Consider the following 16016-nt stretch of genomic DNA (forward strand, 5'->3'; position numbering starts at 1 on the left):
TAGATGGACCTTTAGAGGTTCAGCTGAATGTTTAATAATGTAGTTCATGTGTTGTTTGCAGTGGTGTATCGCATTGAGAGTTGTTTTTACTAAGTTCTAGCTAAATACATTAGAAAAGCCTGTTAGTGGACCTCATTAGGTTGTGCAAGTGCACCTCATGTTGTTGTCAGTGAGCAGTGAGGTGTTCACAAGTGTCTGCATCGCAACTTGCTTTTTAAAGGCCACCTTTTGTGCTGTTAATTACAAGGCCATTTGTCATCCGTCTTCAGCACCACAATGGAGATGTTTTTTGTTATTGTTACCGGAGACCTGCACATTCTACTGGAAGAAAGCTAAATAATTCAGCACTAATATGTCATCAATAGAAAATTGATGCTGCCACTGCTGCTGCTGCAAAAAACACACAAACTGTTGACACCGACTGTCATGAGTGTCCTTTATTTTTTAATCAACGCAGTGCGCCAGGCATGCCTCCCATCTAGAGAGGGCAGCCCTCTCTGCCAGGCTTAGCGCCTAATCCGTCAGCCGCCTGTCCATCAGCGCACACTTCAGAACCTTGCCCACCACGTGCTGCCCTGCCCCGCATTGCCCCCCTGGCCTGTATGCACCTCCGTTATTGTGAGTTTTTGTCATTTTTAGTTTGCTAAGAGGATCATAAATGGGCAACTTGTAGCGGTTTGTTGCTCAATTAAGTCCACATTCTAGCAAATCCACGGTTTAAACCTTACATGTACAATAGATGACTGTAAAGTGTGTCTACTAACAGTCATTTGTTTTGTTTTTCCATAAAATTATCGTTTTTTTCTTTGTTTTTCATTAGACACTGACAATATTCCTGATTATTGATGTCAGATGTTAACAACAGCCCTGAAGGTTGTCGATACCTGCCTCTGCTCTTTTAAAGGTGATTGACAGAGGCCGTGCGTGTTAAAGCGGCACAGATGGGGGCGTTAGCTCTCACGCTTATCTGTCAAATCCTCTCTCCCAATTGACACTAAAGTGGCGATAGACAGGTAAGCTGTGTGAGGACAAAGCCGTCCAATGACCAAATGACTGTTATAGTTCATGGCTGCTTCTCAGCAACTGCAACCCAGCAACCCAATGCAGCAGTTTTTAAAAGAAGCAAAGTCGGCAAAAATATAATTTAAAAATCATTCTTTTGGTTACATTTGATGTGAGAACTCGGCAATCTGTTTGGCGACAGCTTAAAGTTCCTCACTCCCTGCTGATGGACTTAAGTGTTAATTGTGCTGTCTGTGCGCCTTACGCATGCATGAGCAGCAGGACAACTGCCTCAAGCTTGCACGTGCCACAAGAAGAGTGGTCGTGTGGTCGTGTCTCTGCAGGATGGAGGTCAGGCGGAGGTCAGATGGAAAGGTGTCATCGCCTGGCAGGTGGGCAGTCCGCGTGAGAAGATGAACTCGTCGCCCTTTGTTTCACTAGTTTTTGAATTTTTTAAGTACCCGCCTTTGTCTCTGGATGGATAGTTCGAAAATATTGCAGCCCAACGACATTTTTTCCACTAGCAAAATGCAGGTACTACTTCTGGGAGTCAGCCGAGGTTCCAAGCTTGATGAGCTGATACCATGCGGCTGGCTGGTGGTTGCTGATTGGTCGAGCAAATTTTATTTGTGTCATTACATCTCGACAAAAATAAACACGCTAATGTTAGCTTAGCTTGCAGTATTTACAGTATTATACGCCGCAGTCTTTGCTTATTTGACCCACTAATACTGCTTTAAAGGTCCCCTGTTATGCAAAAGTGACTTTTTAATGCTGTTCTAACAGTAATATGTGTCCCGAGAGTCTGTTTATGAGCACCAAACATGAGGGAAACTCACCCTCACTTGTTTGCTCCACATGGGGCACTCAAACTGTGGCTTTTCATGATGTCATGAAGGAAAAACCTTCTTTGCCACCCCTGACCCACCCCTAACAAGAAGACCCCGCCCTGTATATACATCCACCACATTGTAAAAAAAAAAAAAAAAAAAAAAAAAAAAAAAGGCTTCGCTACATATCCTAAAATACAGCCTGGTGATCTGCCAACTATCAGTGAGTCAGCTACAGATGTGGGAGCTGTAAGTTTGATCATTCTGTTTTTCTACAGTTCTTCTTGGAGAGACACACGCACTCTGTTGGAAACAGACTGGGACAGACACATCTCATTAGCATTAAAGCTACAGACACACAAAACGACATTTTTCTGAGACTAGTACAATAGGCTGCCATTAAACACAATGAATTCAAAGCCTACACATTAGAATCTGCACTCATACTGTTTCAAATCAGTCTACATGGCTCAGGGAACAAATGACTGGCTACTTTATACAGTATTAAGGGTACAGTAAGCCAGAGCATCAATAACAATCCACTGTCTGTTTCTGCCTCGTCTGACTGGACAGTACGTCACCCCCCCTCCACCCCATGACTTTGACCATTCATAAAGTTGCTGGAAAGCCTCCCGTCTGTGCAGCTCTCTTGCTAATCTGAGGCAGGCCGGCCTCCGTGATGTCACAGATAGCCCCAGCTGGCCGTGCCATCTCGTGTCCCTTGGCCATCCCGCTGAAGCCCGCTGAGCCTATGGGAGGGGGAGATTAATCCCGCAGCTGCCCTGTTGTTGCTGCGACGGCCGGTTACAGCATTGTGATCTGATAAGCGACTTATCGATGTTGCTGTAGCTTAAATTGAGGCAGTATTTATACCCCTCCTGCAGCTCTTATCCTACCATTCACAAATGGTGATGATGACGGTGTGGTGGGGGGCGGAGGTGTGCATGTCTGGACTGGGATTCCTATGAATAGACTGTGGCTGCTCTGTCTGCTGAAATATTTATCTGGCATAAAAGAATAATGGGCGAATCTTTCTTCAGTGGCAGATAAAAATGATACGTGAGAGATGCAAAAGATGCCAAATGTGGATCCTATTTCCATGATAACTGCTAGAGGTGTAATAGTACAGTTTGGTAGTCACAGTTTGGTACGCACCTCGGTTTTAAGGTTTGGTTAATTTTGGGTACGGTAAGGGAACAAAATGCAAAACATAAAACTGCCTGGCTTTTGTGTAAACAGTTTGAATGATTTTTAAAATGCTACATAAAAAACTGAAAACTGCTAGCAGGTAATTGTCTAATAAATACAATTGCCAAAAAAAAAAAAGAAAGTTCCTTACTAGCTGAAGTGCAGCAACAATAGTTTCACCTTATTACCCCGTTCCACAGCTGTACTGAACAATGGCGGCACACTGCTTTTGTCTTATCAACTTGTCTTTGTCTGTTTACGTTTTTCACTGGGAAGGCCTAGTGTTCCCAAACAGGAGACTTTAACAGTGGAAGAGGGTTTTCAAGCTCTGGCTTCTTCTCGGTACTGTCTCTAGCCACGACTAGCTCTAGCCTGCTAGCCAGAAGCTGAGTTTCACTGTAAAGTCCCTCGCAATATCGCGAGGGACTCGGATTATCCCTCCCTCACTATATTGCGTTTTTTTCAGAAATTCCTGGTAGACTATTATCTAGAATTTGTCAAAACATATTGAAATACAAGTGATAGTTAGTCGTCACTCGGTGGCAGTAATGTCACATTACATATTACCTCACCTTGCACTTGATGTAGCCAGCCATAGATGCAGAGTGAAAAAAGGTTCTCTTCCCATTCCGTGTGGAAGTGTTATGTTTTTGGCTTCTTATTTTGTCTTTCTTCCCCACTCTGTTTGAAACCGTAACTGGTTAGCTTGCTAGCTTGTTATCTTGCTGGCTTGCTAGCTAGTGGCTGTCTCGAGTCCTTCCAGCATAGTTGTGCACTGCTTTGTAAACAATGAATAATAGGAGTGTAATGGCGACTATAGGCGTGTTATTTCATCTCTACAGGGCTCTAATAATGTTAAAAAACGTATTTAGAAAGTCAGAAACAGGCTTTCTTTGCTCTAACTACGAAAATAACATTTATTTTATTAACATTGAACCCTATATCACGGAAATTCATTTATCGCTGTCCAGTCTGTAACCAATTCACCACTATAAATGAGGGACAACTGTTTATGGAGTAGATGCATGACTATATCGCGAGGCGGTTACACTTCCTGTCCCTCACTTAGTGTGTACCATGTGCGACATCGGTTCGCCTATGTACCGTTACACCACTAATAACTACAGTCCATTATTTGTGTTCAGACTCACAGTTCCTCACTGGGTACTGGTTTAGTTTATTTTCAACATCACATGTTTGCACTTGCCCAAGTCAACATGTCAAAAAAGGAGTAGGTAGAAGTTGATCTTACTTGTTTTTGTTGCATCAGTGCAACTAACCCCAAGTGCCTCCCCCCAGCATTATTATTGTTATTGAATGAATCCTGTGGCAGCCTCGTTCTCGCCAGATCACGTGCGCCCTCATCGAAACTTTATTGACCAGCAAACGGCTCACTTGCGGTCATTAGTGCTTGTTCTCTATCACGGCAGATACATTGGAGTCTGGCAGAACAGTAGGAATTGCTCCATATGGATCTTTTTGCTCATTGGGTCTTGGTCGGGGAGATGGTACTCTATTTCACAGGGGCCCTACCCTGCTCATTTCATGATACTGGATTAAGTAAGTTTGTTTCGAAATTAAAATATTCCATACATTTCAATTTGGGTACAGGGTAAATCTTTCTTCTTCTCCTTTTGGCTGAAACGCATCTACTCTGTTGCGATTTGTCAAGGGTTGGGGGTTGGCTCCAGCCCCCCACTCTCCACTCGCAAACCCCACGACTGCTCAGAGCTGCATAGAGACACGCCCCCTCCGACCGGTCACATGCTGGTGGTTATCAGCAAGCAGTAAAGAAGCTAATTTGCCTGACCTGACTGCTATGAATTTAATTTCCGCAAGTAGTGTTCGTCGTTAGAGCATAGAAAACCTGTTTAAGACCTTCTAAATATGTTTTTTTTTTTTTTTTACCATTAATGCGTCTGCAATAAAAAAACATGATTTATTGTTATTTATTGTTTTATTATTTATTTAATGATTGAACTTTTCAACAACTCGCAGAACATGAACCGAGAACAAAACTGTTGAAAAACTGTTAATTTAATGGCAAAGTTGCGGAGAGCACTGCCAGCATTTAAATTGCACTTTAATTACAAAGCACATCATGTTTGAATGTTTGAACACTTATAAAAATACTAAGAGGGGAAGCCAGTATTCTTTGGTGAACTACTCAACATCAGCTGGTGAGCTACTGCTAGCTTATGAACTACCAGTGGGAGACCCCTGTGTTAGCATCACGGTCTAACGCTGTACACACTACGTGTTTCTGTTGCACAACTTCGACACACAACTACTGTTTTGATGACAAGCCATAAGTATTACGTAATATGCATTATGTAAAGTAATGATAACAAGAGAGCAAGATTGTTAAGTGACACTTAAAAAAAATAAGTTGTGATGATAATCAATGATTAATGTATCCCATGAACGTAATAGCCACTTGTTGCTTCGAGTTAGCTAGATGCCGCCAGCCAAAAATGCCAGAAAGTGGAATGGGATTGAAATGTGAACGATCACACACGCTGGCATAGATGGTCTTAGCATGCGACCAGCTGTTAAAGGACCACACATTTTACGGGCTATTGTTCATTCTCCCGATAATAGGAAACAAAGTGAAAGTCAACACAAGACGTGTAGCGTAGATCTGGTCACTGGTCAGGTGCCAGCAAGGAAGACAGGCAAATCCGGCGCATGCTTATGAAGAAAGCACAGTGACATTTTTTTTGTGGTATTTTAAATTGTTTTCAAACTAATTGTGGTCAATATGTGCATAAATAATAAGCTATATATGTATCCATATAGCAAAAATATCCATTAATAGAATATATTACTTTAAAATTGTTTTCGCCGTCATTTTAAAGGGTGTGGCAGCTTTTATTCTGTAGTGGCGCACCGCCACGATCAGTTACATGGAGCGCAAACCCTGCACAATATCAATGATCTTGAAAAATCTTCAAGATTAAACTCTTGTAATGCACTACGTCATCATCAGCTTATGTATTTGTTCATCTAACGCACACAGAACAATGAACAGCTTCATGCTGTCACCTTTCTTCTGCACTGTACTACCGGCTGTGGCTGTTCACATGAAGCATTTGAGCACATTACGTAAATCTCAGTGTTTCGTGCTAATGTAGTCAAGCCGTTTATATAATTTGTATTCACGTACCCCCTACAGCAATACCCCACTTTGGGAACCTAGGACCTAGAGACCAGTGTAGAATATTTCTTTACTGCTGATGTTACTGATGTTTTTACTAACAAGCAGAGAACACATGCAGTGAACTTTCACACAGGAGCTGCTGTTGGCCACTCGCTACACTGCTAATATTCTGCTAGCACTCCGCTAACAGTCAGCTCTAGCTATCTGACGTGGCAAACGTCACTTCCCAGTGTAAGTCACAGATACAGAAGTACACTTCATATCACTTCTTTTGAAATTATTTTTTCGTTCATTTAGCCATTTTTATGCCTGAAATGCTTAATTTAAGCCATACATTTGCTTAAATATGCATAAAAACAAAAAAACAAAGCGATTAATTAAATAGCTTATGAAAAAATGCAATAGATTGAGGGTGCGGTGTTCGAACTGTGATGTAGCTGAGGGATGACTGTACATAAGTCTGACAAGTTGGGAATGTAGCATTGACTGGTAATACGGTGTACTATAAGGTCGTCATTGTCGCTGTCACGGCTGCCATTAGGTGCATTTCATCTTGCTCGTGTTGACGGCCGTGGCAGCCATCATTTTCCACCCCCACCATTTTGGCCTGACCTGTGCTAACGCATTATCACCCGAGACGTTGTAAATCTTACAGCGGATGGTTTGCTCTTTAACCTGTTTGATCTGCCCATGATGTGTCACAAAAAGGATCATCCCTCAAATAGTCCTACAGTATCTGACAAAAGTGAGTACACCCCTCACACACTTTATTATATCTTTTCAAGGGACCATGCTTTTTATAGTAAGTATACTGTAATAAAATAGGTTGCTGAAATGTGAGACACTGTAGTTACTTTTCAGCTAACCTCAGGATATTCTCCAACGGAGACACAAGAAGACCAGCATATGTTATTTGCTGGCGCCACTATTTTCCCACTGGGCACTTTCTCCCTAAATATTCGGCCCCTCGAGACTCCAGTTCCTCCCTGTTGTCTGTTGGCTGACACAAACAATAATCCTCACACGCGGCCTGCACGCAAACATCTTACGACACTGACTGGCATTGAGTCTTCCTCCAGAGGCTTCCCCTTTTGCTTTCCAAGTCACACTTGTTGTTCGTTCCCTCTTCTCTTGTCTAAATGGCCACCTCGCTACACTGGATAGCCCATTCTCGCTGTTCCTTATCGATGAGCGGTTGCAGCTAATGAAATTAGTGCAGTAAAAAAAAAAAAAAAAAAGGCACACAGGTGCACCAAAGGGACGGTGAGGAGTAGCTCCCACTCGGACCTCCGTGGCTTAGCACATTATCCACAGTGATTAGGAAGTGGTTATTTCCAGGCAGGGAGATTCCTTACCGTAAAGCCCTCTGCATGCTGGACGCTGATGAGAGGCTATTTTAATCCCAGGACCATGCCTGACTATAGCCTTTAAACTGATGTGTCAAGATAGTAGCTGCAGGAAAACAATCTGATCCGGTTTGTCTTATGATGGCCATAAGATTGCAACAGTGCTTCTCTTTAAGTCATTCTACGGTTGTGTCGGTGTTTGGAACAAAGTGCCCAACACCCCTCCACCAACTACCTGCCCCCCAAAGCTGAAAACCTAAGGGACACACTAACTACATAAGTAAATACTGTAGTTCTTACAGGCTTAATATAATGTGACGCTTTACCTGAAAGCTGAACAACTGAGGCTGTAAAAGCGAGTTAAGCAGCAGCGATGGCAGCGGCAACTGGTGCAATGCAGTACCTGGCAGGGGAACACACACACACACACACACACACACACACACACACACACACTCCGGAGCACCGACGAGGGCTCATTCACAACACAGGGACACAACATCAATCACAGCCTTGGCCAGGCTTTCCTGCTTAAAGCCTCGCTTTCTCTCCGGCTGCTCTTTGACGCCACGCCAGCTCTCTCGTTTCATTCGTCTGTGTGGACAGTAATTCCGTGATCAACCAAACTTCACTTTGACCTCGAATCTGTGATCATTGACATAATGTTGACGGTGTGAGTAGCACTTCAGCCTTCTTATGAGTGCTCTGACTGAAAATGATCGACTTACCAGCACACTTTTGGAACTCCTCGCCATTCTTTTGTCTGCCATACACAAGCATTGCCATCTTGCATGTAGGAATGTGAGCCAGTGACAGTTGGGGAATGAGCTTCGGAACAGATAAGCTCGTGCCTTTAGAGAAAGAGCAGGTTATGATATCGTTGAGTGAATCAATAAAATGGCGGCGCCGTTGTTTTACTGTTACTGCTACTGCTGCACTGTGGCTGAGATGTTCTTTGGCTTTACTGGCAGTCTTAAATTGATTGATTATCTATAGGAAATTGAATACAGAGCTGAGAAAAACTTTATTATAGTATTTTTTTTAACAATTTTAAATAAGCCTCAGAAGTCCCTCTATAGTGTATTGGAAGTGTGTTGTCCTAAATCTAGCCATGATGCTGGAATTCAGTTTTAAAAGTGCTTTTAGTAAGCCCTCGTGAGAACACGCCATTGTGCGTCTGTAGCGTTCAATGAAAACTGCACTTCTTTTGGAATTTTGCCCATCATCCACGATCCTTATGTGAGACGTGAACTCATATGGTTTTGTCTTTTCTGTGTGTTCTAACGATATAAAAACAGATCAAAACAGACGGCTCATGACTGCACATACGGGACAAACGTATTCCGTCTATAAAGTCTGAAAAAGTCTCCAAACATACATACAGTGCAGACACACATTCTCATTCACTGCATTTTCTTTATTCATGACTACATTGTAGATTGTCAAAACTATGAATGAACATGTAGAATTATGTACTTAAAAAAGTGTAAAATAACTCTAAACGTGTCTTATATTTTAGACATATATTTTATGTATTATACATTTTTTTGATAGCGCTGCAAACCCTTGATGTTCTCTCAATGAGCTTCATGAGGTAGTTACCTGAAATGGTTGTCACTTCACAGGTGTGCCTTGTCAGGGTTACTTAGTGGAATTTTTGGCCTTATTAATGGGGTTGGGACCATCAGTTGTGTTGCGTGTGTCAAGCTTTTGGCCCGTACTATATAATGTGACGTGCATATTAACCAAGCTACAGCGACATTGTTATTATTATTATTAATAACATTGTTACGCCGATCGAACTACGTTACTGGAGCATTGGCAGTACGCCATACCACACCGAGTAGCTATCAGACGGCTAGCGACGAGCTTAACCGCAGACTCGCCCGCAGCGCATCAGCGCCAAGCAAAATGTAAGGCTACATATTCGAGATGCCACCAGGCACGAGGTGCTGTTGTGTTTTTATTTTTAAGTTTGTTACGTTAACGCTAGGTGTGGGTGTTCATTTCTATGCTGTTATGTGAAATCAATGTGGCAAAAAAGGAAGTTCCAGTAATGAACAAAATATGCTAAATACTGTAAGTATTACATGTCATCATGAATGTACCTGTTGATACGTGGTCACATCAGTGAGTACCTTTTATCCAAGTCTCGGTAAGCACGGCACTCGTTTCGATGACATATAGGTCGGATATATGCAACGTAATCGTTCAGATGGCAGTAGTTCACATACATACATGAATACATATTTCTTTCCCGTTTTTGTGCGTTCTAACGAGAGAAAACGAGTTAGCATGAGCCAGCTAACTGCACCTCATTGGAGAGACCTTTTTCGGATGATAAAGCCCTAAAAAGAACCGCTAAAAAAACAGTGTTGCATTTACATAACTGACCTGTATATTAACCAAGCTACAGCGATATTGTTATTGTAGCAGCTAACATGAAAAACTATATTTATCTGGCGGAATAATACAACGCCTCGCTAGTCTCAGTGTCACAAAGCCTCAAGCCACTGCAGCGGGACAGATGGAAGAGTGGATACTACTGGCTCTCGATTTCACTACGAAGACTCAACAAGATGCTTGTTTGCCGTCAGCATTTTTTACCCGAGGCCTGGAGCACAATCCCAAGAATGGACATTGCTAAGAATGCTAAGAATGGACATTGTGGATGATGGACAAAAAAAAGGTGAAGTTAGTATAGTATATAGTATAGTATAGTTTGGTGCTAATTTGAATTAGGTTTCTCCTGCCTTGGTGGAGGTTATGCACTCTTCCAATAGCATTCTAGTGTATAGTTTATTCATATAGTAACAGTGCATGAGACATTTAAAGGTATATAGGACGCCCCCCTCCCACTCAAGTATGACCGTCCCAATCCTTTTGTCACCACGCTAATCCAATAAATCACCTGCGCTGAACGGACGTCTGGGTGGGCTCTTGCATAATGACGCTGGATAGCCGACCCGTGTTTCCCCTAGTGACCAGATGACTGGGTGGGGAGCTATTTTTAGCCCCCGGAGCACATGCGGGGGGAAGATGGTGGAGCGCCTGCCTGTCACTCCTGGCTAAATCCTCTTCAGTGCAGCTGAGAGGATCATTAAAATAACAAGAGGTGTAAAGTAAGATTCAGGGTTTGTGTAACAGCGGGGAGAGAGTGAAAACGGTAAGGCGAGAGCTAGTAGGGATCAGAGAGGCAAGAGTGACACGTCTCGGAAGGGCTCTCTCTTTCCATCTGAAACTTGTGCACACGTTTCTTTGTACGCTTGTGGAAGCTAAGCTATGCCTGTCCTTGTCCTTGTATCACCTAACACCACCAGCATATATAAGGAGGAGGTGGGATTCCAGAACAATACTTTCCATAAGGCTGTTTGACCTTTGATTTGTTTGGATTGCGCAAAAATGATCCTCGTAAGACATCATGGAATAGTCAATGGTAATCGTTGTCATGTAACTGAACAGTCATATAAATACAGTACGAGTATCCATCCATTTTCTGTACTGCTTGTCCTCATTAGGGTTACGGGTAAGCTGGAGCCTATCCCAGCTGACTTTGGGTGAGAGGCGTGGTACTCCCTGGACTGGACATCAGCCAATCGCAGGGCACATATAGCCTGAAGAAACAACCATTCACACTCACATTCACACCTGTGGGAAATTTAGAGTGTACGTACAAGTACAAGTAGGTAACTGTAAAACTCAACACTTTTGCGATTTAAATTCTGTTGTTACCATTTTCCTTGATATCCTTGTGAAAGGGCATGCTAAATACATGCTACATTTCCAAAGAACACACAAAAAAACAGATACAAACTGGGAAGCAAGTTGGTTAGATTCACTTTTTTTTTTTTTTTTTTTCCTTTTCCGTTATTCTTTCCTCAAACTTTTAGGTTTAAATATGAGTGGTTGACCGCTGAACTGTTTAAACTGCTGTTTTGTAGTAATTTCCCCTCGGTTCCAACATAAGCATAAGGAAACCCGCGAATTTATGACATTATGTAATGAATCCTCTTGATTTTCCCGTTAAGTATGGGCCCTTCTCAGGGTTCTATTACTACAGTGGGTGCAAGCACCCGCACATAACACGACCCTGAATTTACGATGACCCGTTTTTTGGGGGGGGTTTGTTTTTTTAAAATCATGTTTTCAGTATCAGTGAAATGACATGTTTGCTATCTTGCTGTTTGCTATAACCTGAGCCACTTTTTTCCAGTCTCTGTTTCACCAAGTTACTGGTGTCTGTGAGTGACAGGAAGATAAGCTCTGACTTGCTTGTGAAATAGTTGTTTAGCCCCACCTGAACATAAGCCAAATTGAAAGAGAAAAAAAATGTTGTACATATATAGGTTGCACTTGTCTGTAAGCCACAAGCATCCACGTTGTAACATGGGATATTTGCACAGAAAGACACACTATAAACCTTGCAATCCTACCTACAGTCGATGTTCCCAGCGTCACTCGTTAGCGCTAATGATGAGACATGAGACGCTTTTTTTTTTTCCCATCTGAGTTCAACAGCTGCCGCGGTCCAAGCAGTCCAAGCAGTCCAAGCAGAAGCTGTAGTAATTCTACACTTCAAACTTAACTTAAAATTTGTCAGATCAAAACACAATCGCTGCATAAGACTTCAAAACGTGACATTGGCGTCCACTGTACCAGTCCAATTCACTACTTCCTGACTGTGCTGTAAGCATTCCCTGATGCTTACACTGTAATTTTTTTAGCCATGAAATTAGCTGCATCATTGTTCAAAGCGTGTGAAAAAAGTAGAGGCTTATCATCCGGAATTTACGGGAACGAAACTCACCAAGAAATGGTTAGAAAATTCCAAACATGGCAGTCATGTGGTTATGCACAATAGCCTAAGTAGTGATCGTTTCATGCCTTTTGCTGCTTTTGCAGTGTTTATATGAGCAGAAAGTTCAAGAGTGTCTTAGAAAGTTTGATTTCATTTCATGTCAAACAGTAATTTAACACCTGCTTCACTCACTCATAAAAACAAAAAGCTTTTGGTTATCAAAAGTTTTACATTTTGTAGTCATTTCTTAGATTTCTTCTCGTTAGGCAAATATCCTTGAAGTTGGAAACCTGGTTCAGGTGTCCCTCTGATTTCTTTGGGCCCTTTTCCACCTCAAATAAAAATGTTTGCTCGTGGGAACAAAAAAACGTGTTTGCTCATGCTTCTCAGCCAACGCCACACAGGCATTTTTTTTTGTTTCCTTGGTTTTCGTAGCTGCCTACATCCCACTCTGTTGAACCCGGTGGGAAGCGGTGCTCACTGCTGGTCCAGGCTTCATTTATGGGCCAGATACTTCGCCCATGCACTGCATTGACCTCATTGCGCAAACACCAACATTATGAGTGCAGCCTATATGAGTTTGTTTCATACAAACTATTGTTGTCTACTTTGTACCTTTTGTGGTTTATACCCGTATACTGCTTTTCTAAATTTTCATTTTTTCCTCATCCTTTAGGTTATGAAAAGACGGAGGACACATCAGAAAAGACATCCCTAGCAGACCAGGAAGATGCCCGACTGATATACCTTAACCAGCCGCAGTTTACAAAGTTTTGCAGCAATCGGGTCAGGTAAGAAATACTTATGGTACAATTTTTTTTTGTAGGTGTCTACATTGTGTGTATATTTAATAAACGTTTTGTAGCTCAGCTATCAAAAGCTCAGCTTTTGATATTATTTGATATTTGGTCCTTTGTCCAGCTACTAGTTGGTTCATTTGTTCACATGATTTACAATTGATTTCCGCCATGGTCCACATTTTTTATAACTGCAACTGTGGAATACGAGTCCTTATTGCCTTTAAACATAAACTGACGCACTGGGATGTGTAGACAAACGGTTCAATTAAACGCTGATGGGACTCGGCACTAATGGGGCAAATGTATGCTGTAGTTTGTACAGATAAAATGAGGACACCCCATAACTCTTCTACTCCTGAACTGCTGCACACAAAAGAGTTTTTTTTGTCTGTGTAGACTGTGCTATTATTTTTCTCACGAGTACACCACATGGTGGTGGCGTCCTTAAAACCCCCGTAAGTTAGACTGACTTGAAATTTCTCACAAAGCTCTACAAAACGTCCACTGTAACTTTAGGGCGTGTAGCCCAATTACCACCAAGTTTGGTACACACCTTTACACAAGATTGGTTGAAAAACATGGCCAAGCACAAGCACAATGTCTTTGCAGGGCACGGTCTGGACTGAGCAACAAATTGCCCAAACAGTAACTCATTGACCATTTTTCTAATGACGATAAAACTTTGAGGATGTCTGTATTACATGTATGCTAGCATGCCTTCCAAAGTATTTTGACCACGACCTATAGGGGGCACCACAAATGGGGCGTTTCATACTTTTGTGGACTGGTTAGCTGAAATAACAGAATGCGCTTGTAGGGTTGATATTTTATTTCAATGAAATGTTGAGGTTGAAGATGCTACTCCGTAAAGTCAGCACTTCTCCACTGTGACTGTCTCTGTCTCTCAGAGGATGGCGCTGCTTTTAGCATTAAAGGTCAAAAGTGTCAGGTCAGGTCTCTGTCAAGGAATATTACTGTTGGCATTCTAGCTGCACGAGTTCTACATGTGCTTACACACACAGGCACGCACACACACACACACACACAGAGCATGAAACTGAAAGGCAATACATAAAGAAGAGTGCAGCAGTGGTTTAATATGTTACTTTGTAGTTGTCTGTGTACGTGAAACACACATAATAAAGTATAAAGGGAGCGTGAAGAAGCAAATATGGACACCAGCGCATGACCCACATTAACTATCATGGACTACCCCTTCAAAATGACCACATTTCAGTTTGTCATCACGCCGCCCTACTGTAATAGAAAGCATGTAAACTGGCAAGTCAGCATGCCATTTACCACACACTGTGGATGCAATGGAGACGCTCCCAAACAGGACGTGATTTCAATTGCCAAAAGCTTACTGGTCCAACCAGTTGGTCGGTGTGTTTTGTGTGTGTGTGTGTGTGCGTGTGTGCAGCTGTGTTTACCTTGGATCAGGTGGATAAGGATGCACTCATGTTTCCAACACAATATGCTCATTTTGTCACTGACACCAGCGAAGGGATAGCATTTGTTGCCGCTTTTTTGTGGTGTTTACAATGTTTTCTGTCACGTTGTTGTGTTTCTTTTTTATTTAACCTTCATTTAACCGGGTAAGTCGATCGGGCACCTATCCTATCATTTTAACATATTAATAAAAACATCATCATCATCATCATCATCATCTAAATCTAAAATAACAATAATAATAATAATGATAATACTAATTAATACTAATAATTGATAGACCTTCCATGGGACCTTAGATGGAGAAAAAATAAAAAATAAAATAAAAATAATCAACAGAGTATGAAATGTATACTACAAAAACATTCATATCTATCAAGACAACCTGAACAAAATAAGAAATGATAATATGAAAATACTATAAATGAAAATAATAATTATTCCTGTTATTATGTAATCATTACAATAATATGGTTTAATTAATTATAATGTATTACAGTATTCATTAATTGGAAACTGTGATAAATGGATTTCCGCAATGTAGGAATCAATATTAATAAACGGAATATTTTAATAGTTAAAGCACAGAAAGCCTGTTTGTGACTTTATAAATACGGTTTTTACCTTGGTATGCCCTTGTAGAAATGAAATAACACCCACATAGTCACCTTTACACTCCTATTATTCTTTGCTTACACCACATTGCTAATGTGCAGGCTGTGGGATCACTGCAGGCGCATAAGAGACAAAAAGTAAAATATAAAATAAAGAAAAATTGGTTTGGTTTGGTTTAATTTGAACATGCATGCAGGTTACAATGGAAAACGTGTCATGAATCATTTTACACTTCCACATATCCAGAAGGAGTAGGAAGAAGCAAAGCTTATTTAATCCTACCCCCCATCCGTTCCACATCCTGTGCAGTACATATTATTCACTTCCTGTATTCCATATAATATTATTCCATATAATAATCAGCGTAATAATAAATACATGAAAATAAATAAAAACAAGCATGACAGAACAATAAATATAATAATTAATATAATAATAAATAAATAAAGAAGATGAAAACAAGCATAATAAAGGAAGTTCAAGATTCCTCTGCCTTGTATTTAAGAAAACATCAACTGCTTATATTGTTTTTTGAATTCGCTCATCTTGGTGCATTGTTTTAGTTCCTTGCTCAGTCCATTACGTAATTTAATTCCGCATACTGAAATGCTGTGGGTTCGCATATACTGTAAGTGTTTCAAGTGTAATTTTTCCCTAAGATCATATTTCTCCTCTCTTATAAAGAAATACTGTATGACATTTTTGGGTAGCAAGTTGTTGTTAACTTTATGCATTATTTTAGCAGTTTGAAAATTTACTAAATTTGCAAATTTTAATATCTGTGATTTTAAAAATTAAGGGTTTGTATGTTCTCTATACGCCGCA

General features: G+C 41.1%; 1 protein-coding gene across 1 annotated transcript in view; it reads left to right on the forward strand.

The window, feature by feature from the left end:
- The window catches only part of atp8a1 (ATPase phospholipid transporting 8A1), a 176896-nt gene that overhangs the window by 19868 nt on the left and 141012 nt on the right, over window positions 1-16016 (forward strand). The window contains exon 3 of the mRNA XM_054791080.1: window positions 13001-13115. Coding sequence (XP_054647055.1) covers window positions 13001-13115 — 115 coding nt within the window. The remainder of the gene's footprint in view (window positions 1-13000; window positions 13116-16016) is intronic.

Source organism: Dunckerocampus dactyliophorus, chromosome 11 (genome assembly GCF_027744805.1).
Source record: "Dunckerocampus dactyliophorus isolate RoL2022-P2 chromosome 11, RoL_Ddac_1.1, whole genome shotgun sequence".
Lineage (NCBI taxonomy): Eukaryota > Metazoa > Chordata > Actinopteri > Syngnathiformes > Syngnathidae > Dunckerocampus > Dunckerocampus dactyliophorus.